We start from the raw sequence: 26,585 nt of genomic DNA on the forward strand, positions 1-26,585 counted from the left end.
TAACAACAGATCCTGAAGAAATCCAAAACACCATCAGATCCTTCTACAAAAGGCTATACTCAACAAAACTGGAAAACGTGGACGAAATGGACAAATTTCTGGACAGATACCAGGTACCAAAGTTGAATCAGGATCAAGTTGACCATCTAAACAGTCCCATATCACCTAAAGAAATAGAAGCAGTTATTAATAGTCTCCCAACCAAAAAAAGCCCAGGACCAGACAGGTTTAGTGCAGAGTTCTATCAGACCTTCAAAGAAGATCTAATTCCAGTTCTGCACAAACTATTTCACAAAATAGAAGTAGAAGGTACTCTACCCAACTCATTTTATGAAGCCACTATTACTCTGATACCTAAACCACAGAAAGACCCAACAAAGATAGAGAACTTCAGACCAATTTCTCTTATGAATATCGATGCAAAAATCCTCAATAAAATTCTCGCTAACCGAATCCAAGAACACATTAAAGCAATCATCCATCCTGACCAAGTAGGTTTTATTCCAGGGATGCAGGGATGGTTTAATATACGAAAATCCATCAATGTAATCCATTATATAAACAAACTCAAAGACAAAAACCACATGATCATCTCGTTAGATGCAGAAAAAGCATTTGACAAGATCCAACACCTATTCATGATAAAAGTGTTGGAAAGATCAGGAATTCAAGGCCCATACCTAAACATGATAAAAGCAATCTACAGCAAACCAGTAGCCAACATCAAAGTAAATGGAGAGAAGCTGGAAGCAATCCCACTAAAATCAGGGACTAGATAAGGCTGCCCACTTTCTCCCTACCTCTTCAACATAGTACTTGAAGTATTAGCCAGAGCAATTCGACAACAAAAGGAGATCAAGGGGATAGAAATTGGAAAAGAGGAAGTCAAAATATCACTTTTTGCAGATGATATGATAGTATATATAAGTGACCCTAAAAATTCTACCAGAGAACTCCTAAACCTGATAAACAGCTTCGGTGAAGTAGCTGGATATAAAATAAACTCAAACAAGTCAATGGCCTTTCTCTATACAAAGAATAAACAGGCTGAGAAAGAAATTAGGGAAACAACACCCTTCTCAATAGTCACAAATAATATAAAATATCTTGGCGTGACTCTAACTAAGGAAGTGAAAGATCTATATGATAAAAACTTCAAATCTCTGAAGAAAGAAATTAAAGAAGATCTCAGAAGATGGAAAGATCTCCCATGCTCATGGATTGGCAGGATCAACATTGTAAAAATGGCTATCTTGCCAAAAGCAATCTACAGATTCAATGCAATCTCCATCAAAATTCCAACTTAATTCTTCAACAAATTAGAAAGAGCAATTTGCAAATTCATCTGGAATAATAAAAAACCTAGGATAGCAAAAAGTCTTCTCAAGGATAAAAGAACCTCTGGTGGAATCACCATGCCTAACCTAAAGCTTTACTACAGAGCAATTGTGATAAAAACTGCATGGTACTGGTATAGAGACAGACCAGTAGACCAATGGAATAGAATTGAAGACCCAGAAATGAACCCACACACCTATGGTCACTTGATCTTCGACAAGGGAGCTAAAACCATCCAGTGGAAGAAAGACAGCATTTTCAACAATTGGTGCTGGCACAACTGGTTGTTATCATGTAGAAGAATGCAAATCGATCCATACTTATCTCCTTGTACTAAGGTTAAATCTAAGTGGATCAAGGAACTTCACATAAAACCAGAGACACTGAAACTTATAGAGGAGAAAGTGGGGAAAAGCCTTGAAGATATGGTCACAGGGGAAAAGTTCCTGAACAGAACAGCAATGGCTTGTGCTGTAAGATCGAGAATTGACAAATGGGACCTAATGAAACTCCAAAGTTTCTGCAAGGCAAAAGACACTGTCAATAAGACAAAAAGACCACCAACAGATTGGGAAAGGATCTTTACCTATCCTAAATCAGATAGGGGACTAATATCCAACATATATAAAGAACTCAAGAAGGTGGACTTCAGAAAATCAAATAACCCCATTAAAAAATGGGTCTCAGAACTGAACAAAGAATTCTCACCTGAGGAATACCAAATGGCAGAGAAGCACCTGAAAAAATGTTCAACATCCTTAATCATCAGGGAAATGCAAATCAAAACAACCCTGAGATTCCACCTCACACCAGTCAGAATGGCTAATATCATAAATTCAGGTGACAGTAGATGCTGGCGAGGATGTGGAGAAAGAGGAACACTCCTCCATTGTTGGTGGGATTGCAGGCTTGTACAACCACTCTGGAAATCAGTCTGGCGGTTCCTCAGAAACTTGGACATAGTACTACCGGAGGATCCAGCAATACCTCTCCTGGGCATATATCCAGAAGATGCCCCAACTGGTAAGAAGGACACATGCTCCACTATGTTCATAGCAGCCTTATTTATAATAGCCAGAAGCTGGAAAGAACCCAGATGCCCCTCAACAGAGGAATGGATACAGAAAATGTGGTACATCTACACAATGGAGTACTACTCAGCTATTAAAAAGAATGAATTTATGAAATTCCTAGGCAAATGGATGGACCTGGAGGGCATCATCCTGAGTGAGGTAACACATTCACAAAGGAACTCACATAATATGTACTCACTGATAAGTGGATATTAGCCCCAAACCTAGGATACCCACGATATAAGATACAATTTCCTAAACACATGAAACTCAAGAAAAATGAAGACTGAAGTGTGGACACTATTCCCTTCCTTAGAAGTGGGAACAAAACACCCTTGGAAGGAGTTACAGAGACAAATTTTGGAGCTGAGATGAAAGGATGGTCCATGTAGAGACTTCCATATCCAGGGATCCACCCCATAATCAGCATCCAAACGCTGACACCATTGCATACACTAGCAAGATTTTATCGAAAGGACCCAGATGTAGCTGTCTCTTGTGAGACTATGCCGGGGCCTAGCAAACACAGAAGTGGATGCTCACAGTCAGCTAATGGATGGATCACAGGGCTCCCAATGGAGGAGCTAGAGAAAGTAGCCAAGGAGCTAAAGGGATCTGCAACCCTATAGGTGGAACAACATTAAGAACTAACCAGTACCCCGGAGCTCTTGACTCAAGCTTCATATGTATCAAAAGATGGCCTAGTCGGCCATCACTGGAAAGAGAGGCCCATTGGACACGCAAACTTTATATGCCCCAGGTCAGGGGAACGCCAGGGCCAAAAAGGGGGAGTGGGTGGGTAGGGGATTGGGGGTGGGTGGGTATGGGGGACTTTTGGTATAGCATTGGAAATGTAAATGAGCTAAATACCTAATAAAAAATGGAAAAAAAAAAAAAAGAAAATGCTGTCTTTTTTCCGCTGGATGGTTTAGGCTCCCTTGTCAAAGATCAAGTGTCCATAGGTGTGTGGGTTCATTTCTGGGTCTTCAATTCTGTTCCATTGGTCTACTTGTCTGTCACTATACCAGTACCATGCAGTTTTTATCACAATTGCTCTGTAGTACAGCTTTAGGTTAGGCATGGTGATTTCACCATAGGTTCTTTTATCCTTGAGAAGAGTTTTTGCTATCCTAGGTTTTTTTGTTATCCAGATGAATTTGTAAATTGCCCTTTCTAATTTGTTGAAGAATTGAGTTGGAATTTTGATGGGGATTGCATTGAATCTGTAGATTGCTTTTGGCATGATAGCCATTTTTACTATATTGATCCTGCCAATCCATGAGCATGAGAGATCTTTCCACCTTCTGAGATCTTCTTTGATTTCTCTCTTCAGAGACTTGAAGTTCTTATCATACAGATCTTTTACTTCCTTAGAGTCACACCAAGGTATTTTATATTATTCGTGACTGTTGTAAGGGGTGTTGTTTCCCTAAATTTTTTCTCAGTCTGTTTATCCCTTTTGTAGAGAAAGGCCATTGACTTTTTTGAATTAATTTCATATCCAGCTACTTCACTGAAACTGTTTATCATGTTTAGGAGTTCTCTTGTGGAATTTTCAGGGTCATTTATATATACTATCATATCATCTGCAAATAGTGATATTTTGACTTCTTCCTTTCCAGTTTGTATCCCCTTGATCCCTTTTTGTTGTCGAATTGCTCTGGCTAAAACTTCAAGTACTATATTGAATAGGTAGGGAGAAAGTGGGTAGCCTTGTCTAGTTCCTGATTTAGTAGGATTGCTTCCAGCTTCTCACCATTTACTATGATGTTGGTTACTGGTTTGCTGTAGATTGCTTTTTATCATGATTAGGTATGGGCGTTGAATTCCTGATCTTTCCAAGACTTTTACCATGAATGGGTGTTGGATTTTGTCAAATGCTTTCTCAGAATCTAATGAGATGATCATGTGGATTTTTCTTTGAGTTTGTTTATATACTGGATTACATTGATGGATTTCCGTATATTAAACCATCCCTGCATCCATGGAATGAAACCTACTTGGTCAGGATAGATGATTTTTTTGATGTTTTCTTGGATTCGGTTAGCGAGAATTTTATTGAGGATTTTTGCATCGATATTCATAAGGGAAATTGGTCTGAAGTTCTCTCCCTTTGATGGATATTTCTGTGGTTTAGGTATCAGAGTAATTGTGGCTTCATAGAATGAATTGGGTAGAGTACCTTGAGTTTCTATTTTGTGGATTAGTTTGAGAACAGGAATTAGATGTTCTTTGAAGGTCTGATAGAACTCTGCACTAAACCCATCTGGTCCTGGGCTTTTTTTTTTTTTTTGTTGGGAGAATATTAATGACTGTTTCTATTTCTTTAGGGGATAAAGGAATGTTTAGGTCATTAATGTGATCCTGATTTAACTTTGGTACCTGGTATCTGTCTAGAAATTTGTCTATTTCATGCAGGTTTTCCAGTTTTGTTGAGTATAGCCTTTTGTAGAAGGATCTGATGGTGTTTTGGATTTCTTCAGGATCTGTTGTTATGTCTCCCTTTTCATTTCTGATTTTGTTAATTGGGATGCTGTTCCTGTGCCCTCTCGTGAGTCTAGCTTTATCTGAGTGAGTCTGGTTTATCTATCTTGTTGATTTTCTCAAAGAACCAGCTCCTTGGTTTGGTTGATTCTTTGAATAGTTCTTCTTGTTTTCACTTGGTTGATTTCACCCCTGAGTTTGATCATTTCCTGCAGTCTACTCCTCTTGGGTGAATTTGCTTCCTTTTGTTCTAGAGCTTTTAGATGTGCTGTCAAGCTGCTAGTGAGTGCTCTCTCTAGTTTCTTTTTGGAGGCACTCAGAGCTATGAGTTTTCCTCTTAGAAATGCTTTCTTTGTGTCCCATAAGTTTGGGGATGCTGTGGCTTCATTTTCATTAAACTCTAAAAAGTCTTTAATTTCTTTCTTTATTCCTTCCTTGATTCCAAGGTATCATTGAGAAGAGTGTTGTTCAGTTTCCACCTGAATGCTGACTTTCTATTATTTATGTTGTTATTGAAGATCAGCCTTAGTCCATGGTGATCTGATAGGATGCATGGAACAATTTCAATAATTGTGTATCTGTTGAGGCCTGTTTTATGACCAATTTTATGGTCAATTTTGGAGAAGGGTACCATGAGGTGCTGAGAAGAATGTATATCCTTTTGTTTTAGGATAAAATGTTCTGTAGATATGTGTTAAATCCATTTGTTTCATAACTTCTGTTAGTTTCATTGTGTCCCTGTTTAGCTTCTGTTTCCATGATCTGTCCATTGATGAAAGTGGGGTTTTGATGTCCCCCACTATTATTGTGTGAGGTGCTATGTGTGCTTTGAGCTTTACTAAAGTTTCTTTAATGAAAGTTGCTGCCCTTGTATTTGGAGCATAGATATTCAGAACTGAGAGTTCCTCTTGGAAGATTTTTACATTTGATGAGTATGAAGTGCCCCTCCTTGTCTTTTTTGATGACTTTGGGTTGGAAGTTGATTTTATTCGATATTAGAATGGCTACTCCAGCTTGTTTCTTCAGAACATTTTCTTGGAAAATTGTTTTCCAGCCTTTCACTCTGAGGTAGTGTCTGTCTTTTTCCCTGAGATGGGTTTCCTGTAAGCAGCAAAATGTTCCATCATGTTTGTTTAGCCAGTCTGTTAGTCTATGTTTTTTATTTGGGATTTGAGTCCATTGATATTAAGAGACATTAAGGAAAAGTAATTGTTGCTTCCAATTTTTTGTTGTTAGAGTTGTCATTCTGTTCTTGTGGCTGTCCTCTTTTAGGTTTGTTGAAGGATTACTTTCTTGTTTTTTCTAGGGCATATTTTCCATCCTTGTATTGGTTTTTTTCTGTTATTATCCTTTCAAGGGCTGGATTCGTGGAAATATATTGTATGAATTTGGTTTTGTCATAGAATACTTTGATTTCTCCATCTATGGTAATTGAGAGTTTGGTTGGGTATAGTAGCCTGGGCTGGCATTTGTGTTCTCTTAGTGTCTGTATAACATCTCTTCAGGATTTCTGGCTTTCATAGAAGTCTGGTGTAATTGTAATAGACCTGCCTGTATATATTACTTGACCCTTTTCCCTTACTGCTTTTAATATTCTATCTTTATTTAGTGGGTTTGTTTTTCTGATTATTATGTGTGGAGAGGAATTTCTTTTCTGGTCCACTCTATTTGGAGTTCTGTAGGCTTCTTGTATGTTCATGGGCATCTCTTTCTTTAGGTTTGGGAAGTTTCCTTCTATAGTTTTGTTGAAGATATTTGCTGGCCCTTTAATTTGAAAATCTTCATTCTCATCTACTCATAGATTTGTTCTTCTCATTGTGTCCTGGATTTCCTGGATGTTTTGAGTTAGCATCTTTTTGCATTTTGCATTTTCTTTGATTGTTGTGCCATGTTCTCTATGGAATATTCTGCACCTGAGATTCTCTCTTCCATCTCTTGTATTCTGTTGCTGATGCTTGCATCTATGGTTCCAGATTTCTTTCCTAGGGTTTCTATCTCCAGCGTTGTTTCAGTTTGTGTTTTCTTGATTGTTTCTACTTCCCTTTTTAGGTCTTGTATGGTTTTGTTCAGTTTCATCACCTGTTTGATTGTGTTTTTCTGTATTTCTTTAAGGACTTCTACCTCTTTAGCAGTGTTCTCCTGTATTCCTTTAAGTGAGTTATTAAAGTCCTTCTTGATGCCCTCTACCATCATCATGAGATATAGTTTTAAGTCAGTGCCTAGCTTTTCGGGTGTGTTGCGGTATCCAGGACTGGCTGAGGTGGGAGTGCTGGGTTCTGATGATGGTGAGTAGTCTTGGTTTTTGTTAGTAAGATTCTTATGTTTGTTTTTCACCATCTGGTAATCTCTGGAGTTAGTTGTTATAGTTGTCTCTGGTTAGAGCTTGTTTCTCAGGTGATTCTGTTAGTCTCTGTTAGCAGACCTGGGAGTCTAGCTCTCTCCTGAGTTTCAGTGGTCAGAGTACTCTCTGCAGGCAAGCTCTCCTCTTGCAGGGAAGCTGCACAGATATGTTGCGTTCAGACCAGCCTCCTGGCTGAAGAAGAAGGCCCAAAGCAGGCTCTGCCCCAGAAAGCTGTGTCGCTTCTGCCTGTCCCAGAAGCTGTGTAGCTTCTGTAGTCCGCACAATCACCTATGCAGACTTGTCTCTGAGGAATCTGAGAACCAAGATGCTTCCCTCATGTTCTCCAGCCACCCTCTACTTTTTATAATAGAGCACTCCAGAGTTTTTTTGTCTTGCAATTATATAGGCTAGAATGACTTGCTAGATCTTCTTTGTAAATATATGCTGTCCCCATACCATACTGTATACAGGCTTCATCTTATACATAACAAAAACATAAACTATACTTGTCAATTAAAACAAATGAGAGCTCAAGAGTGTGAGGCAAAGGAATCCCTAGCTTCAGGCCAACTCAGGCTGCATAGTAGAATTCTACCTAAACAACAACAAAAATCATTTTTAAATGAGAAAAGATGTCTGTATAATTTGATGCGTTATTATATTTCATGAAACACATAATTCCATGTTAGTATACATGTTTTATTTATGGGAAAGCAATATATTTTTGTGAAAAATTTTATTGGTGCAAAGCTTTTGGACTCTCTTTTATATTTAAAACCTTTTGAGAAATACTAGGAAAGACATTGGAGGAAGCCTAAGAGAGGGAATGAGGGACTGGTAGATTACCTGGACTTGTTAAGGTTAGTGAGTGAGGGCAACAAAGAATGGAGTTTGTCAAGGAGGGTGATATAATTTCTTTTAAGTCCCATGAAGTGCATCTTTTAGGACCCCCCCCCGGTCTTTCTAATGTAAACTAATTTAGCTGATTAATGAGAGGAGGTAAAGTGTTTTAAGCACATTGCTTTTATTTTTGGTTTTCTCAAAAAAAACCCACAGGCGTTATTAATTGAGAATCATTTTGAATGGTCATGGGATGTCTTTGGTCACATAAAATACTCTCCATCCACGTAGGTATCCACTGCTTCTCCTTAGGAGCCAACATTTTCCTGTCTTTCCTTTTTGTATTATTTCATGGATAGTCTATGAGCTCATTTTAAAAAAGATCAGCTCACTTGAAAAAAATGTTCAACATCCTTAATCATCAGGGAAATGCAAATCAAAGCAACCCTGAGATTCCACCTCACACCAGTCAGAATGGCTAAGATAAAAAATTCAGGTGACAGCAGATGCTGGCGAGGATGTGGAGAAAGAGGAACACTCCTCCATTGCTGGTGGGATTGCAAGCTTGTACAACCGCTCTGGAAATCAGTCTGGCAGTTACTCAGAAAATTGGACATAGTACTACTGGAAGCTCCAGCAATACTTCTCCTGGGCATATATTCAGAAGATGTTCTAACTGGTAATAAGGATACATTCTCCACTATGTTTATAGCAGCCTTATTTACAATAGCCCGAATCTGGAAAGAACCTAGATGTCCCTCAACAGAGGAATGGATACAGAAAATGTGGTACATTTTTACAATGGAGTACTACTCAGCTATTAAAAACAATGAATTTATAAAATTCTTGGGCAAATGGATGAATCTGGAGGGAATTTTGTGAGTGAGGTGACCCAATCACAAAAGAAGTCACTTGATATGCACTCACTGATAAGTGGATATTATCCCAGAAACCTAGAATACCCAAGATATAATTTCAAAACACAGCAAATCAAGAAGGAAGACCAACGCGTGGATACTTTATTCTCCCTTAGAATAGCGAATAAAATACCCATGGAAGGAGTTACAGAGACAAAGTTTGGAGCTAAGAGGAAAGGATGGACCATCCAGAGACCACACCACCCAGGGGCCCATCCCATTATCAGCCACCAAACGCAGACAATAGTGCATATAACAGCAAGATTTTGCTGAAAGCAACCTGATATAGCTGTCTCTTGTGAGGCTATGTGCCTGGCAAACACAGAAGTGGATTCTCACAGTCAGCTATCTGATGGAACACATGACCCACAATGGAGGAGCTAGAGAAAGTACCCAAGGAGCTAAAGGGGTCCGCAACCCTATAGGTGGAACAACAATATGAACTAACCAGTATGCCTCGGAGCTTGTGTTTCTAGCTGCATATGTAGCAGAATATGGCCTAGTCAGCCATCATTGGGAAGAGAGGCCCCTTGGTCTTGCAAACTTTATATGGCCCAGTACAGGGGAATGCCAAGGCCAAGAAGTAGGAGTTAGTGGGTAGGGGAGCAGGATGGGGTGAGGGTATAGGGGACTTTTGGGATAGCATTTTAAATGTAAATGAAGAAAATAGCTAATAAAAAATTAAAAAAAAGATCAGCTTCTTTACTATATCTATAAGGGAAAATGTCTTTTCCCCACAACTAATTCCTCTTCCTCCTTCTCCTGCTTTTCATTCTCTTTGTCCTCTCCGTCTTCCTACTCTTTCTGCTTCTATGAAGAAAAGCAGTTTATTAAGCTCACACCTCTGGAGGTGCAAAGTCTAAGAAGGGGTCTGTTGCATTGATTTGTGTAACCTTCCCCCAGCCTTTGCTGCCACTAAGGAGATTACCTAGGGTGGAGCCAGCCTTCCTAGATCACTCTATTGTTCAGCCATTGTCGCTGTTACTCTAAAAGATACTGCAACATTCTGGGAGGCTGAAGAGCTATTCCTGAGACTACACCCTATCCTGCACATGGTCACCTGCAGCTGGGCTCCAAGAATGAATTGGTGGGAATGGGCCTCCCCCCTCCTTTATAAGCGCATTCGCCATTAAACATTTGAGCTTTGATCAGGAATCTTGACTTAGCTCCATTTTTCTCTCGTCTGCCTAGTTTCCCTCTCTTTCAGCGCTGGCCTGCCACTCAGGTGTACCCGTCCATGTGAACCGCTGGACGGCTTGCAACAGATTTGGTCTCATGTGAGAAACCATTTTGACTAGGTCACATGATGGCATCATGGTGTGGTGGGGCAAGATGGTAGAGCCAGGGAGGAGTCAGGCTTACTCTTTTATAAGAATCCTCCTGAGAGGTCAAACAGGGGTCCCAGGAAAGCTAGCTACCTTATTTCATTCCAAGGACAGTTGCTCCAGTGTCCTCATAACTTTTCACTACATCTCACATCTTTGATATTCCATCACCTCAGTATTGTCACATTGAGGTGGAAGCTTCCAACATAGGAAGTTTTGGGTGACAGATGCAAACCATATCTAAACTATAATGCATATCCCTTGACATGTGAAACCATAGATATTAGAATCTCTGAGTGAGAGTTGGGAAGGGCTCACTGTGGCTGATGAACTAAGGAATGGTGTTCATTGCATGGTAATCATTTTGTCATGCTTTGTTTGAATGGGCATAGTGTGCTCGTGTACGTGTGCATGCACGTGCTTGTGTGTTTAATATGCAGTTTAACGATAGCTGTCTCCCAATGGAATGGCCTAGGATGCTAGATATCACAGCAGTCCCAGCCTGGTGTTGGTGTCCCAGGGAAGTCCTAGTGAGCTGACAATTGTCAGTCGACTGTAATTCTGAAGGTTCTAACACCAGCCAAGGGGTGGGGTGTCTTAAGAACAGTTCTGATGAACTTGCCAGTGAGAGTGAGGGCAAATCACCAAAAAGCAAAAAACTTTCCTTCTTCTATGTCCCTTAATGTAGGATGCCACCTGAAGGTGTGGCCCAGATTTAGGGTAGATCTTCCACCTAAAGTGATACAACCAAGAAAATTCCTCACAGGCATGCCCACATACTTGGTCTTTGGTTATTCTAGATGTACTCAGGTTGACAACCACAACTAGCCATCTTAGTAGGAAATTGAGCATAATTTAATGTGTAAAATTATTGCAGGATAGCACATTGTGAATCCCAAGATTGTGAACTGGAAACACCTTGTGATGTGGCTGAGCCCTAGCACATGCCTTAAATCTAAGAGCTTTCTGTAAACATGAGCTTAATAAAGTCAACACTAGGTCAAGGCAGAGCAATGGCTAACAGGGTTTACTAAGTAAACAGAGGGTCGTCGAGTTGAAGGGAATTTAAGACAGCATGGAGAAGGAAATGTCCGTGGAGTAGGAAGGTCAGCTGGGTGCTTTCTCTGTCTCTGTGAACCAGCAGGCTTTCATCACAGCTTTTGGCTCCTGAGTCTCCATTCATAAAATCAAATGGTTGGGTTTTGTTTTTTATTAAAACACTACAAAATGACAGGCATTTGAGCTAATTCTAATCTCTTGCTGTTGTTAAGGTCACAGTGAATATCTTTGTCCATCTGTAACTTCTCACACTCGAGTATTTCTAAGAGAATTCTGCATTTAGTTAAAAGGTGCAATGCACAATATTGCCTTTTACTCTGCACCCTTCAAATTTGATTCTACCACCCTTTCTGTTAACATATATAACTATGCTATATAATAAAATAAAATAAATTTCCATAGGGTCATGTTATATTTCCAGAAAAGGTATTTTTTTTAATGTGTCCTTTGTATCTTAATAGGTGGAAAAATATCCTTGAAGACTAAGATTGGAAACCCTGCCCTTGAGCTGAACACCAAACAAGCATTGCAAAGCAACTTTCCAGCAAAATGCCTGCCTTTTAAATTTATTTATTTTTTCCTTCAACTTTGGAAACAAAGCTGTTTTTTTTTTTTCTTTTCCAGTCTTGCTTATGAAGAAAGAATTAAGTTTGAAAAAACAATTACCTTTGCTGAGTTAGAGGAACAGAGGGAGGAATTATCAATACCTTTCAGAGCCAAGGAAAGCTACAGAGACAGAGTAATAGCTGAGCGACAATTTAAATAGGTAATTATTTTAAAAGCGCTAATTGACATGGCAAACAGTAACATTAGGAGAAGCTGGGAGAGGAGCCACTTGTGTGTGCTTGCTTGCACTAGCCAGAAGAGGGCATTAAGCCTCCCGGAGCTGTATTTATAGGTCTGAGCTACCCCATGTGGATGCTGGGAACAAAACTCAGGCTCCCTGCAGGAACAGCAAGGACTCTTAACAACTGAGTGATCATCTCTTCAGCCCTAAGGTACACATTTTCTTCTAAAATCTTCAATATTATTCTTGGAGTTTTATTGCTAGGAAGGAGCAAAGAAGAAAGTGGCTTCATACTGGTTTGTTCTATAAGATTAGAGGCAGGTGAGATTGCTTTAGACATGGATAGAATGCCAACAGAAAGCATCAGTATAAAGGGACAATTTCATTCTAATCGTGTTTATGTAAAGGAAAAGGATAGCTGGATCTTCTGGTACTATGGTAAAATTGTGGCAAGTATGTTGATAAAAATCTCTGGCTATAAACATATCTAAACAATCAAAATACCAATTCAAACCTGTAAGGAAGGTCTCAAAAACATGAAGAGCTGAAGGCAGGTGTGGGGTGTTTACTGATGACCCCCTCAACCCCAGGCTGCTCCCCTACTGTTGGATGGGAAGCCGGAGGGCAGATCTGAGTCCTCAGGTGCAGGAGGCAGACATAAATCCCCAGACCCTTAAAGAATCATACAGTTAACAAAACTGTAGGTAAAAAAATACCTGTCATTATGGGAAGGTGTCAAGCTCTAGCTAGAGGGAAAAAAACCCAACTCTTCTTGGAGGATTTATCACCATGTTGCTAACTTTACATGGGCTTGTAGACTAAAGAAACTGGCATGGGGTGGACAAGATATTTCATAGAAACTGGGGAAATCTATTCTTTTCTCTCTTACCACACATTTGCAATCTCTCTAGTATGTCTTAGATATTGGATAGCACAGTTCTATTATTCTTTTGATACCTAAGGTATTCTGTCAGAGCTGCCTGTTAATTTAACTCCTTTTGCACTGGAGTCATGGTGACCATTCCTGGCAAGTTCATTCCCTAAGGGGTTAGACCTGTGGTTACAGACAGGGTCAAAGGTGACACACAGATTTCGCTTCCCAGCATCTTAACTCATGGATCCTCCTGAGCAAGTTTCCTAACTTGCTATCTGCTAATGAGAAGTTCATATCCCACAGAAATCACGGGAGGTATCCTTAATAAACGTTAGCCACCAACGGGGAGTGAACCTCTTGTAGTGTCAATTTTCAAGTCATTGTACTCTTGATCCTTAAACTCCTTTAATATAAAGCTAAAGTAAACTTAGGACTTTAGTTTAATAAATTACTATTTTTAAATTTTTCTGACTTTTACAGAAGATATTAGGTAATTAATATACCTTTTCACATTTAATTGGTCTTGAAACAAAGAAGAAGAGCCAACAGATTTCCACCTCATGTTTCTCTAGAATCATGAACAATTCTTTGAAAGTCAGACGTGAACTCATTATTTCAGGAGTTTCTGATACAATTTCAGCCTCTAGAACAGAGAAGGCCCTTAATTTTTGTCTAGATCTTATTGTAAATGGAATTAACATTATATATTCTGGACGCACCATCAACAAACGGACAGGTGTCCTGAGGTCTGTTTTATCATCTCATTTATCTTTCTTGTTTTCAACCAGAAGCTCTGCGAAGGTCTTCTCTGTGACTCTCCAGTGATGAGAATTCCAAGGCTCCAAGGCTGCACATCTTCACTGTAAGCTCTAGGCCACTGAGCATTTGATATGGATTAATTTTCTCCCTCAGCTTATCTTGAGGACAAAGCAGCATGTTTTAGGGTCTCTCATAGCAGATCCACAGATCCTCAGTGAATGACTAGATTATACCAAACACCCCCAATGACTGCTGTTACGGAACATTAAAGAGAATTTACATTCTTTCTGGAAAGAATGATTAAACTCCTCCTTATATTGCTCCGAATCCCTAATTCGCTCCACAGACAATTCAGCAATGTATTCCCTGCCCCGTCTCCTTGTCCTACATTTAGTCTCTGAGATTATATTTTCAGAGCAATGCCACTTAGTCAGTACAGTTCTCTCAGAACAGAAGCACTCCAGCTGGGGGAACCAGCCTTTTAGGAAGTTAGCCAATGGCTTTCTATTGTTATTTTACAGGTGTTAGCTAGAGAACATCAACCTGTGATGGTTTCTGTTTTCACACTAGATGATCTATCAATATACCTGCATATCACTTTTTAAATAAAAAAGACAGTTGCATATCCAAAACCAGTTCATTTTTTGATAGAACACATACCAATAAATTCTAAAGAAAAATAAAAAACAAAATAAAACAAAAACTCACCCACAATTATCTCCATTTTACACTTAGGTTTATAATACTAAGTAAATGAGTATTCTAAAGAGAGACTACATTTACATAAATGCCTAGGTGCTCCTGAATAGAAATTAAGAAATCTTTTATAAGACTATCACTGTTCACTTTTATAATAGCTATAACTCATATTCCATAAAGCTAACTACTTAACAGCATACAATTCAATGACTTATACTATATTCACACTCACCAACTCTATCAGATTTCAAAAATATTTCCATCACCTCAAAAATAAAACTATTTACCCAATGGGAGTCATTTCCCCCTCTGTCATGGCAGCCTTTGGCAATCTATTCTGTCTCTATGGGTTTGCTTATTCTGAATAGCTCACATAAATGCTTTGGTGATTATTCTTTGGTGATTCGTTTATTTCAATTAGCACAGTGTTTTCAAGGCTCATCTATACTGAAGCATATGTCAGTGCTTCATGTCTTTTTATGGCCAAAAAAAAAAAAAGTTCACTATGGCAAGAGAGACCAGGACACGCCTCCTTGAAGGATCGCTGAGTAAAGACAGCTAAGGAAGTTAAGGGGTGGGGGGGAGGAAGAAAAGTTCCCCCTCCTTCCTATATTCATGAAGATGTACGCCTCCTTTCTCACCCAGAAATGACAGAAACCCATCGCTGGAGATGGCTGTAGGGCCTTCCTTAGGACTCCAGCTAGAGGAAGTTACATCACAAAGTTAGCAGCCCAGTCTTACCTGTTTCCAGTGCCTGGCTCTTTTCCTACCCCAAGCCCACAGGTGCTTCCCTCTGTCTTGCGACTTCCCTGATAAAAGTTGATTTTTAAATTTGGTGTACAGAAGACTGGAAATCCGTTTCCCTTTCCGAGTTTCATTTAACACACTGGTCTCTAGCTTCACTCATGTTAGTAGACCGCTATAATCTATTGTTCTTGGTTGATGATGTTGAGTGGGCTAGCATTCTGCATTATCTTTGCTTGAGTTTATCCTGGACACTGTGAGTCTCATGCGTTGGTGAATTTTATTAATCTGTCTTTTGTTATATGAGTCTGTCTTAGGAATGCTGGCAGGGAGATATGTTGCCTTCCTCCAGGGCTGAATTTTGCTTATCAATTCATCAGCTGATACACGGTGTTTTTGTTTTTGTTTTGTTTTGTTTTGTTTTGTTTTGTTTTTCGAGACAGGGTTTCTCTGTATAGCCCTGGCTGTCCTGGAACTCACTTTATAGACCAGGCTGGCCTCAAACTCAGAAATCTGCCTGCCTCTGCCTCCCCAGTACTGGGATTAAAGGCATGCGCCACTACGCCCAGCATTTTTTTTTTTTTTTGTTTTTTTGTTTTTTGTTTTTTTTGGTTTTTTACCTTTTTTTCTTTTTGGCCTACTTTTACCATTGCTGCTATGGACATTTATTTACAGGGCATCATGTGGCAAGCCTTTTTATTTCTCTTGGGTATATATCTAGGGGCAGAAATGCCATGTCATAGGATAGCTTGACATTAAACCATTGTATAAATGCTACACTGTTTCCAAATGTCTGCATTTTACCCAACTTCAGTAAGTTTGAATGTTTCATTTTCTTCCTACCCTCATAACACCTATTATTTATTTTATTATCAGACTTAGTATATGTGAAGTGGTACTCTGTTGTGTTTTTGATGCACATTATTAAGCAAATATTTAAGTGTTTATTTTCATTGGAATATCTTCTTTTAATAACTATCTGATTATATCATTTATGTGTGTTATTTTTAATTAGGTTGTCATGCCAGGAGAACCCTTTTATAGCTACAACTTCCTATATTATAGATGAGTCCTTATAAAATACAAGGCTCTACATTATCTATATAAGTTTCTATATTATAGATGAGTCCTATATTTTATATACAAGACCCTATAGTATAGATATAAGTCCTATCTATACTCTAAGTCTATATTGTAAATATAAGTCCTTGCATTATAGACACAAGTCCTTATATTATACATGAGTTTTCTATATTACAGATACAAATTCCTAAATTACAGACATCAGTCTCTGTAATACAAATATAACTCTTATTATAAATATGATTTGTAATCATATTCTCCTGTTATGTAGGTTTTTCTAAATAGAAATTCATGTTTAAGAATACTGTATTTTCAAAATGCAAAATGACCCTGAGATTCCACCTTACAGCAATCAGAATGGCTAAGGTCAAAAACTCAGGTGACAGCACATGTTGGTGAGAAGATGGAGAAAGAGGAATACTCCTCTCCTCCATTGCTGGTGGATTACAAACTGGAACAACCACTCTAGAAATCAATCTGGAGATTCCTTAGAAAAATGGAAATAGATCTACCTGAAGACTCAGCTATACCACTCTTGGGCATATACCCAAAAGGTGGCCCACCATGCCACAGGGGCACATGTTCCACTATATTCATAGCAGCCTTATTTGTGATATCCAGAAGACAGAAACAATCCAGATGTCCCACAACAGAAGAATGGATATAGAAAATGTGGCTCATTTACCCAATAGAATAAGACTCAACTATTAAGAACGAGGACATCCGGATCCACCCCATAAACAACCACCAAGCCCATACACTAGGCAGATGCCAACAAGACCCTGCTGACAGGAGCCTCATATAGCTATGCCCTGTGAGGCTCTGTCAGTGCCTGGCAAATACAGAAGTGGATGCTCACAGTTATCCATTGGACAGAGCACAGGGTCCCAATGAAGGAGCCAGAGAAAATCTCAGGGAGCTGAAGGGGTCTGAAGCTCCATAGAAGGAACATCAATGTGAACTAACAGTACCCCCAGAGATCCTTGGAACTATACAACCAATCAAAGAAAGCACATGGTGGAACTTGTGGCTCTAGCTGTATATGTAGCAGAGGATGGCCTAGTTGGTCATCAATGGGAGGAGAGGCCCTAGGTCCTGTGAAGGCTCTATGCCCCAGTATAGGGGAATGCCAGGGCCAGGAATGGGAGTGGGTGGATTGGGGAGCATGGGAAGGGAGGAGGGGATAGGGGATTTTTGGAGGGGAAACTAGGGAAGGGGATAACATTTGAAATGTAAATAAAGAAAATATCTAATAATAATAATAAAAAGAATACTGTATTTTTCAGGGATTAAAGCTTTCAGGAGTTGAACGCTTTTTTCTAGATTTGTTCCAATGTGGGAAGATGGATGCTCATGGCACACTCTAAAGGGAGTGTACAGTGACAGGAAAGCACAGGGACTCTCCAAGGGTAACGTGCTCAATGAACGCAGGTAAACTTGTTCATGAACATGTGTGTACTTGCTCCCAGTTTGCATCACTTTTCTGGCTTGTGCTCCTCTGCTAGTCGTGCAAAGAAATATTCATTTCAGGCCTCAAAGGTCCCCTCAGGAGCTGTGAAGCATTAGGAAGGTGTGCGTGCATCCTCGTGTTCTCTTTAAGCTGATCTCTCCACTCCATTGCTCTAAGGCACATCCACTGCCATGTGGGAGTCTGCAGGGTTTACACAAGAAGAAGCAGTCGTGCCTTCTGCTCTCTACGCCCGAGACCCCAGACAGAGGGAGAAAGAAACAGTTGCATTTTCAGCTTGTTATTGACTCTGGGGCATTTCTGCTGGTCCTGGGTATTTGTGTTATGGATGCTCACTTGGAGTTTATTCAGGGAAGTCATACTTCACACTCCTGTTCTTACAGTAGTTCCCTCTGCATGATTCCCTGGCTCATTAATTAAGCACAAAGCTATAGTGGGATAAACCTGAGGCTGAGAGGGAGTCAGGCTGCATATTCCTGTCTTCAGATCAGCTGAATTCACCACAGAGATCTGAGGACTGATAGATGGTCCTAGCCTGGCTGCCTGCGTTTGCACATTATTTACACCAGTCTATTTTGCAAGTGAAATTTGATATAATCCTTTCTGTGTCCCAAGTGTTGAATCATTAAAAAAAAGAACTGAGTGGTTAAAAAAAAAAGGAAGAATCAAAAGATGTTTAGTAGAGACTGCAGTGGAAACACAGAAAACAAGGAGGGCTGTGCATGAAAGAAACATGCTGGGTTAAGAAAGAACAAAGAGCAGCAAGGCTCACCTTACTCTGTAATGGAATATAATCAACATTCTAACATTACATAGGCAGAGCTGTCTGCCAACTATGGTTACTCGGATCACTTTCCTCTCCTGTGTACTCTACTGAGATGATTGTGGCATATATATGATATACATTTGGATATTATATATATAAAACTATGTAATTATTGGAACATGAATAGAGGTTTAGGACAGTAAATACATCCACCAGAGAAAATGGAAGAGGAATTTAAAAAATAGCAGAAACTGGAGAAATGTTTCAGATGTTAAGAGCACTTGCTGAGCACTCGTGAAAACTGGAGATGATATTCTAGCACAAACCCAGCTCCAAGAAAGGGTAGAGACAGGAGGATTGCTGGGACTTGCTAACTTCTAGCCTGGCAAAGGAAACACAGTCCCCACTTTCTGGAAGAGCTGTAGAGGAAGACAGCTAATGCCTTCTTCTCATCTCAGTTGGGGGCAGGGAGGGCACACACACACACACACACACACACACACACACATACATGCTCACACAGACAAGGACACATACACATCATTTCTTTTTTAAATTAGAAGATTGAGGGAATATCTAGGTATATTCAGGTTGCTAGAACAAAATATCCCAAAGTGGATAAATTATAAATAGGAATTTGTTGCTCAGTGTTCTAGAGGATAGAGAGCCTAAGTTTCAGCTATTAGATACTTCAGTATCTGCTGAGATCTTGTTTTCTCATAGGTGCAGCCTTATAAGTTACATGGAAGAAAGGGATATTAAACTTCTTTGATCTTTGTATGGGCAGAAATGCCATTCCTGAGGGTCCCACCGTCATAGGAGTAATCAGATCTGAAAACCCCTTCTCTTAAGCCCACTCTACTGGAGGCTAAGTTAGGGAGGAGTACTACAAATACTTGGAAAGACTTACCATAAACACACCAACTTGGCCTAGTTTGGAGAAAACAATTTGCATTTCTAAAATGCCATCTATCCTACCACAGGGTATTCATGCAATGTGCTCTTTTCTCCACCAATGTAGGCACACTCATTATTGCTTATATCACACAAAGAAAGGAAGTTGTCCAACAGTTGGTTTAAGGTTCAGGGGCTAACTGACCCTGGTCCAGATATGAGAAGGAAGGTCAGTGGTATTTAGATGGCTGTGTGTATTGAAAGGGAGTTAGTAGCCATTAACCTGTGTTCCTTTAAGAATCTCATGAATGGGGCTTTGGGACAGGGATATCAGGAGGACAAGATGTAGCTACCAGTGATGCCCCCCCCCAAGTTTAGGTGACTCCACCAGGATTCACCACCGGAGGATTTAGATTTAATGTGGCTTACAAGATTAGGGTTCTAGTTGTTGTACCCAGCGATTGAGTTACCACTGATTCTGAGCTAAGTTTGTGTGGTGTTTCTTCATGTGGAGGCTCAACTGGGTTCTAGAGAAAAAGGCAAAGCAGCATAGTGTGGGTTTTTAAGAAGTGCACCCCAAAAAGCTGTGAGAATTTTAAAGTGTGGGTTTGGTGTGGTAGTTACCTGCCAGTGGGAACAGCTGGGTGGAGAGATTTTGAAGCTCTGAGTAAGAGAGTCTCCAGGAGATGAGAACAGGCTGGTCATGCCCACTAGTGCTTGGCTGGCCAGCATGCCGGGGCCTGCTGGAGTAGCATGAATTGCATTTTTTATTATTTCCCACGTGAGGTGGCAGACCAGTGTGTTGGGCAAGAATCCACTAGAAATTTAAGATTATTAGCTTGAGAGTCAGAGTTGTATTTTCTAAGTGAGAGAAAGGTGGAGCTGGGACAAGACACATGCTACTGCGGGAACCTTGAAACAAAGAAAGAGGGTTCTGAGTTCCCTGCTGTGGAGAGACAAGTTACAGGTTAGGACAGCTTAGTTCTGCCGAGACAGAATAAGCTAGTCCTTAATAATTCCTGTTTTTCAAGGTCTGTCAGAATATCCTGGGCCAGAAGGCTGTATAGGTAGGCAGTAGTCGCTTCAATTTGTCTCAGTTCAGGAAGCTGCGTTAGGCTTCCTATATTTTCAGATAATGTTGGTAATTCTCAGATTTCTGACGAGGTTGAAAGAATAGTTATAGTCTCATAGCCAACCCAGGCTATTTAACATTGAGAAAATATGTTTGAGAAGATAGTGTTCAGATAGTATACAAGCTAAACCAGGACATAACATATGGGCTTATAAGTCTTTTAACTTAGGAGAGATGACAGAGTGTTCTATTTAATTGACAAAAGTAATGGAGTGGGTATTAGGTCTATCTTATACTCTATAAATTACAAAATGGTAATAGTTGTGCTCAATTTATATCTGAGATAAAGGAGTCTTTTAATTGGCCAGAAAGGGGGAAGTATTGTGGATAGCCTGGGTGCTGTTTGTATTTTGATGTTAATTCAACTTCTCTAAGAGGGCCTGTCTGGACAAGGAATGAATCACATACTCAGGACTTCATGTGACCCTTCTAATAAATAAAGAAACCAATCACTGGCCGAGTAGGCAGGAGTTCCAGGTCACAGGGAAGAAGAGAAGAAGTAGGAGAGAGATACGGGCTTTTGGACAGGGACATTGGGAGGACAAGATGTAGCTACTAGTGAGCCTCAGTTTAGATGGTGAATCCACTAGGATTCACCACTGGAGGATTTAGATTTAATGTGGCTTACAAGACTAGGATTCTAGTTGTTGCGCCCAGTGATTGAGTTACCTATGATTCTAGGGAAAAAAAAAAAAAAAAGAATCCTAGGAATGGTGTCACAGCTTCCAGATTACAGAGAGTCATCTACATCACTGCCCAGAACCAAACCTTGTCTGTCATAATTTGAGGTCATGGGTTTGTTTTTTGTTTGTTTGTTTGTTTTGAAAATCAGCACTTTGTGTTCTTATTTACCAGTTATGACTGGTGGAGAGCTGTGGCCTGGAAGGTGATTGGAAAGAGCCTGAGTTCATGCTCATTTATTATGTCTGATGCTGATGGAATGGGGGCATTGGTTTCTACAGACCTCAGACATGGTAGAGTGAATGGGTTTCTATCGTCTATATTTTGAAAGACTTTATTACACATTCTGCAAGTGGGCAACTTTGGACAATATACCTCTTGCAGAATGATTCTTTCTCCTCCTGTTTCTGCTCCAAGTATTCCAGCTAGGGAGTTTCTTATTGCCTCCCAATCCTTGCCTACCTCCTTTATTCTGCAGAAGGATTCCTTTCATAAAATGACACTCTCCTCCTGAATGAGAAATAATGGTGTAGAATGCAGAGAAATCTCTTTCCTGTGTGAGTGTCCCGTAAAGGAATCAGTGCTCGCTTGGATGGTGGGCTGCAGCCAAGGACGCCACAGCTTTGCTCTCTGTAGATGTGATGTCAGCATGAGTGCTGTTCTGATGGCACACTGAACCAATTCACACAGTGGCACACGAGCCGCTACTTTGGTTTTATCAATGGCAAGTATTTCTCAAGTGTTTATCTGTGTTTAAAACTGTAATTTTCAGGATTAGATTGATAGATTTAAAACTTCAATTTTCTTTTATATATTAAAACCCTTTTTACTTTCTTTTGCAATTTTTTCTTTAAAGATTTACTTATTTATTTTATGTATATGAGCACCCTGTTGCTGACACACCACAAGAGGGCATCAGATCCAATTACAGATGATTGTGAGCCACTATGTAGTTGCTGGGAATTGAACTCATGCCCTCTGGAAGAGCAGCCAGCATTCTTAACCGCTGAGCCAACCCCTTCCACATTTTTTCCCCATTTATTTACTTACCTTCTTGTGCTTAAAATCCACAAGCTTCTCCTTTCATCTTTGCATCTGTGAAGATTCAGTACATATACCTTCATTTGCCTTCCAGTGGAGTCCTGTCTGGCCTGTACCTGTGGGGTTCTAGGTTCTGAAATCCAGCAACTTCACACTTACCGCACCATTTCACTTTCCAGTTGCGATTGGCATCAACTCCACGACAGCGAAACTTAGAGTCTCTTGACCGGGTCTTTCTCCAGAATCTATCCTAGATATGGTCAGGCAGAGAAGAAGGTGCTTAGAAGGTGTTCTAGTTTCATTTCAGCTGCTGTGATAAAAATACCCCAACAAAAGGGAGCTCGGAGGAGAAAGGGTTTGCTTGGATTATAATTCCAGGCTGCAGCCTACCATTTCTGAGGAAGTCAAGGCAGAATATCAAGTAGCTAGTCTCATTGAGCAGAGAATAAATTCATCCTTGCTTGCTTGTTTAGCTCTTTGCTTTCTCTTCTCTTATCCGGTTCAAGGCTCAGTCCACAAAACAGTACTGCCCATAGTGGGTAGGTTTTCTTACATGAAGTTACAGTCACAGCAATCCCCCACAGACATGCCCATAGGCCAACCTGCTCTCGATCCCACGCGACTCTAGATTGTGTCATGCTGAGTTTAAACCAACCAACACAAAGGACATTCATATACATGTTAGTTGCTCATTGGGTAAAGGCATCATATTACTTTGGGGGGAATTTCTCCATGTGTAGACCACCTAGGAGAAGACAGATGAAGATTAGCCCAGACCCAGCCTCATGCTCTGCCTTCTAACACCATCCAGTATCTCCTATACTTTTGACTCTTTTTTTTTTCTTAAACAATTTGATACAATGTATTTTGGTCATTTTTCTGCCTTCATCTCCATTGGGTTATTTTTATAGGTTAACTGAAATAGGTTAGGGAAGATTAGTGATTTTTTTATTAATTTATTTGGAAAGAGAAATCTTTATTTCTATGAAATCTTATGAGAAAGCACATTATGAAAATGATTGAGGAGGAAGTTTCTTATGTTTCTTGAATTCATTAGTAGTAGGCTGACCAGCAAACACCTTTCCTGGCTCATCACTTTCTTATGACCTACTCAGTCCTTTTCAATTGGATAGGCAGAGCGACTTACATGTGTCCAGCTGAAATGGTATCCATCGACATTGAATACAGGCATGATATAGAAATACAGATGATTCAACATTTTTTTCATGGCTGGGTCAGTCTTGTAGGTCAGAATGGCCTGAAAGACAAAGGAGACGTTTACCTTAAGGATGGATACCAAAAGGTGAGTTTAAAGGGAAAACACCTGTGAGACATCCTTACTGCTCAGAGAAAGATCATACCTGCTGGACTGAAAGGTAACAAGCTAACATGTACTGTGCTCTGTTTTTCTCTCTGAATGAGACTCTAGATTACCACTATTACAGGTAATAATACCAATATTGATTTTTTCTTACCAATAATAATGATAACTCTTGATTAACAATTTAGTAGCAGAGCCAATAAACAGAGTAAGTGAATAGCTCCTTACAGTGTTTCAGATCTGGCTAAATATTTGGGATTTCCTTTTTTTTTTTTTTTAAATTGGATACTTTATTTATTTACATTTCAAATGTTATTCCCTTTCTCCATCCCCCCAGTCCCCCATACCATCCCCCTTCCACCCGATTCTATGAAGATGTTCTCCGATCTACCCACTACCTACTCCAGCCTCCCAGCCCTCACATTCCCCTATACTGGGGCATAGAGCCTTCGCAAGACCAAGGACCTCTTCTCCCATTGATGCCTGACAAGGCTATTCTCTGCCATATATGTGGCTGTAGCCATGGATCCTTCTATGTTTACTCTTTGGTTCGTGGTTTAGTCCCTGGGAGCTCTGGTATGTCTGGTTGGCTGATAGTGTTATTCTTTCTATGGGGTTGCAAACCCCTTCAACTCCTTCAATTCATTATCTAACTTCTCCTTTGGAGACCCCATGCTCAGTCCAATGGTTGGCTGTGAGCATTCATCTCTGTATTTGTCAGGCTCTGGCAGAAGACAAATCTATATCTCAGAAGACATCTATATCAGGCTCCTGTCAGCACGAACTTCTTGGCATCCACAATAGTGTCTGCATTTAGTAACTGTATATGGGATGGATCCCCAGGTGGGGCAGTCTCTGGATGGCCTTTCCTTCTGTTACTGCTCCACATTTTGTCTCCATATTTCCTCCCATGAGTATTTTGTTCCCCCTTCTAAGAAGGACTAAAGCATCCACTCCACACTTTGGTCTTACTTTTTCTTGAGCTTCATATGGTCTGTGAATTATATCTTGGGTATTCCGAGCTTCTGGGCTAATATCCACTTATCAGTGAGTGCATAACATGTCTGTTCATTTGTGATTGGGTTACCACACTCAGGATGATATTTTCTTTTTCTTTTTCTTTTTTTTTTTTTTGTCTTTTTTAAAATTAGGTATTTTCTTCATTTACATTTCAAATGCTATCCCAAAAGTCCCCCATACCCTCCCCCCACACTCCCCTACCCACCCACTCCCACTTCTTGGCCCTGGCATCCCCCTGTACTGAGGCATATAAAGTTTGCAAGACCAAGGGGCCTCTCTTCTGATACATATGCAGCTAGAGACACGAGCTCTGGGGGGTACTGGTTAGTTCATATTGTTGTTCCACCTATAGGGTTGCAGATCCCTTTAGCTCCTTGGGTACTTTCTCTAGCTCCTCCATTGGGGGCCCTATGTTCAGGATGATATTTTCTAGTTCCATCCATTTGCCTAAGAACTTCATGAATTCATCATTTTTAATAGCTGAGTAGTACTCCATTATGTAAATGTACCACATTTTCTGTATCCATTTCTATGTTGAAGAACATCTGGGTTCTTTCCAGGTTCTGGCTATTATAAATAAGGCTGCAATGAACATAGTGGAGCATGTATCCTTATTATATGTTGGAGCATCTTCTAGGTGTATGCCCAGGAGTGGTATGGCTGGGTCCTCATGTAGTACTATGTACAATTTTCTGAGAAACTACCAGACTGATTTCCAGAGTGGTTGTACCAGCTTGCAATCCCAAGAGCAATGGAGGAGCGTTCTCCTTTCTCCATATCCTTGCCAGCATCTGCTATCACCTGAGTTTTGATCTTAACCATTCTGACTGGTGTGAGGTAGAATCTCAGAGGTGTGTTAATCTGCATTCCCCTGATAACTACGAATGTTGAACATTTCCTTAGGTGCTTCTCCACCATTAGAGTTTCCTCAGTTGAGAATTCTCTGGTTAGCATTGTTCCCCATTTTTAAAAAGGGGTTATTTGGTTCTCTGGAGTCTAACTTCTTGTGTTCTTTGTATATATTGGATATTAGCCCTCTATCAGATGTAGGATTGGTAAAGATCGTTTCCCAATCTGTTGGTTGCTGTTTTGTCCTCTTTACACTTTCTTTTGCCTTACAGAAGGTTTGCAATTTTATGAGATTCCATTTGTCAATCGTTTATCTTAGAGCATAAGCCATTGGTGTTCTGTTCAGGAAAATTTCCCCTGTGCTCATATCTTCGAGGCTTTCCCCCACTTTCCCTTCTGTTAGATTCAGTGTATCTGGTTTTAGGTGGAGGTCCTTGATCCACTTGGACTTGAGATTTGTACAGGGAGATAAGGATGGATCAACTTGCATTCTTCTACATGTTGACTGCCAGTTGAACCAGCCCCATTTGTTAAAAATGCTGTCTTTTTTCCACTGGATGGTTTTAGCTCCTTTGTCAAAGATCAAGTGGCTGTAGGTGTGTGGGTTCATTTCTGCATTTTCAACCCTATTCCACTGATCTACCTGTCTGTCACTGTACCAATACCATGCAGTTTTGTTTTTGTTTTTGTTTTTAATCACTATTGCTCTATAATATTGCTTGAGGTCAGGGATGGTAATTCCCCTAGAAGTTCTTTTATTGTTGAGAATAGTTTTCACTATCCTGGGTTTCTTGTTATTCCAAATAAATTTGAGAATTGCTCTTTCTAACTCTATGAAAAATTTGGCTGCTCAAGTTATTTATCAGGTTTAGGAGTTCTCTGGTAGAAATTTTGGGGTCACTTAAGAATACTATCATATCATCTACAAATAGTGATATTTTGACTTCTTCCTTTCCAATTTGTATTCTTTTGACCTTCTTTTGTTGTCTAATAGCTAGAAATTCAAGTGCTAGTATTGAATTGTTAGGGAGAGAGTGGGTAGCCTTGTCTCGTCTCTGATTTTACTGGGATTGCTTCAAGTTTCTCTCCA

The 26,585-nt window shown here is 40.0% G+C and overlaps 1 protein-coding gene across 5 annotated transcripts in view; it reads right to left on the minus strand.

Annotated features, from left to right (window-relative positions):
- Cpa6 (carboxypeptidase A6) overlaps positions 1-26,585 on the minus strand; it is a 424,263-nt gene that overhangs the window by 90,014 nt on the left and 307,664 nt on the right. For 4 of the 5 annotated variants that reach the window (XM_011238392.3, XM_011238393.2, NM_001289497.1 and 1 more), the window contains 2 exons: positions 23,453-23,563; positions 22,465-22,555 (listed from right to left, as the gene is read on the minus strand). In XM_011238392.3, the coding sequence (XP_011236694.1) occupies positions 22,465-22,555; positions 23,453-23,563 (202 nt within the window). The other variant, XM_006495545.4, reaches the window with a different exon arrangement.

Source organism: Mus musculus, chromosome 1 (assembly GCF_000001635.26).
Source record: "Mus musculus strain C57BL/6J chromosome 1, GRCm38.p6 C57BL/6J".
In the NCBI taxonomy this organism is placed as follows: Eukaryota; Metazoa; Chordata; class Mammalia; order Rodentia; family Muridae; genus Mus; species Mus musculus.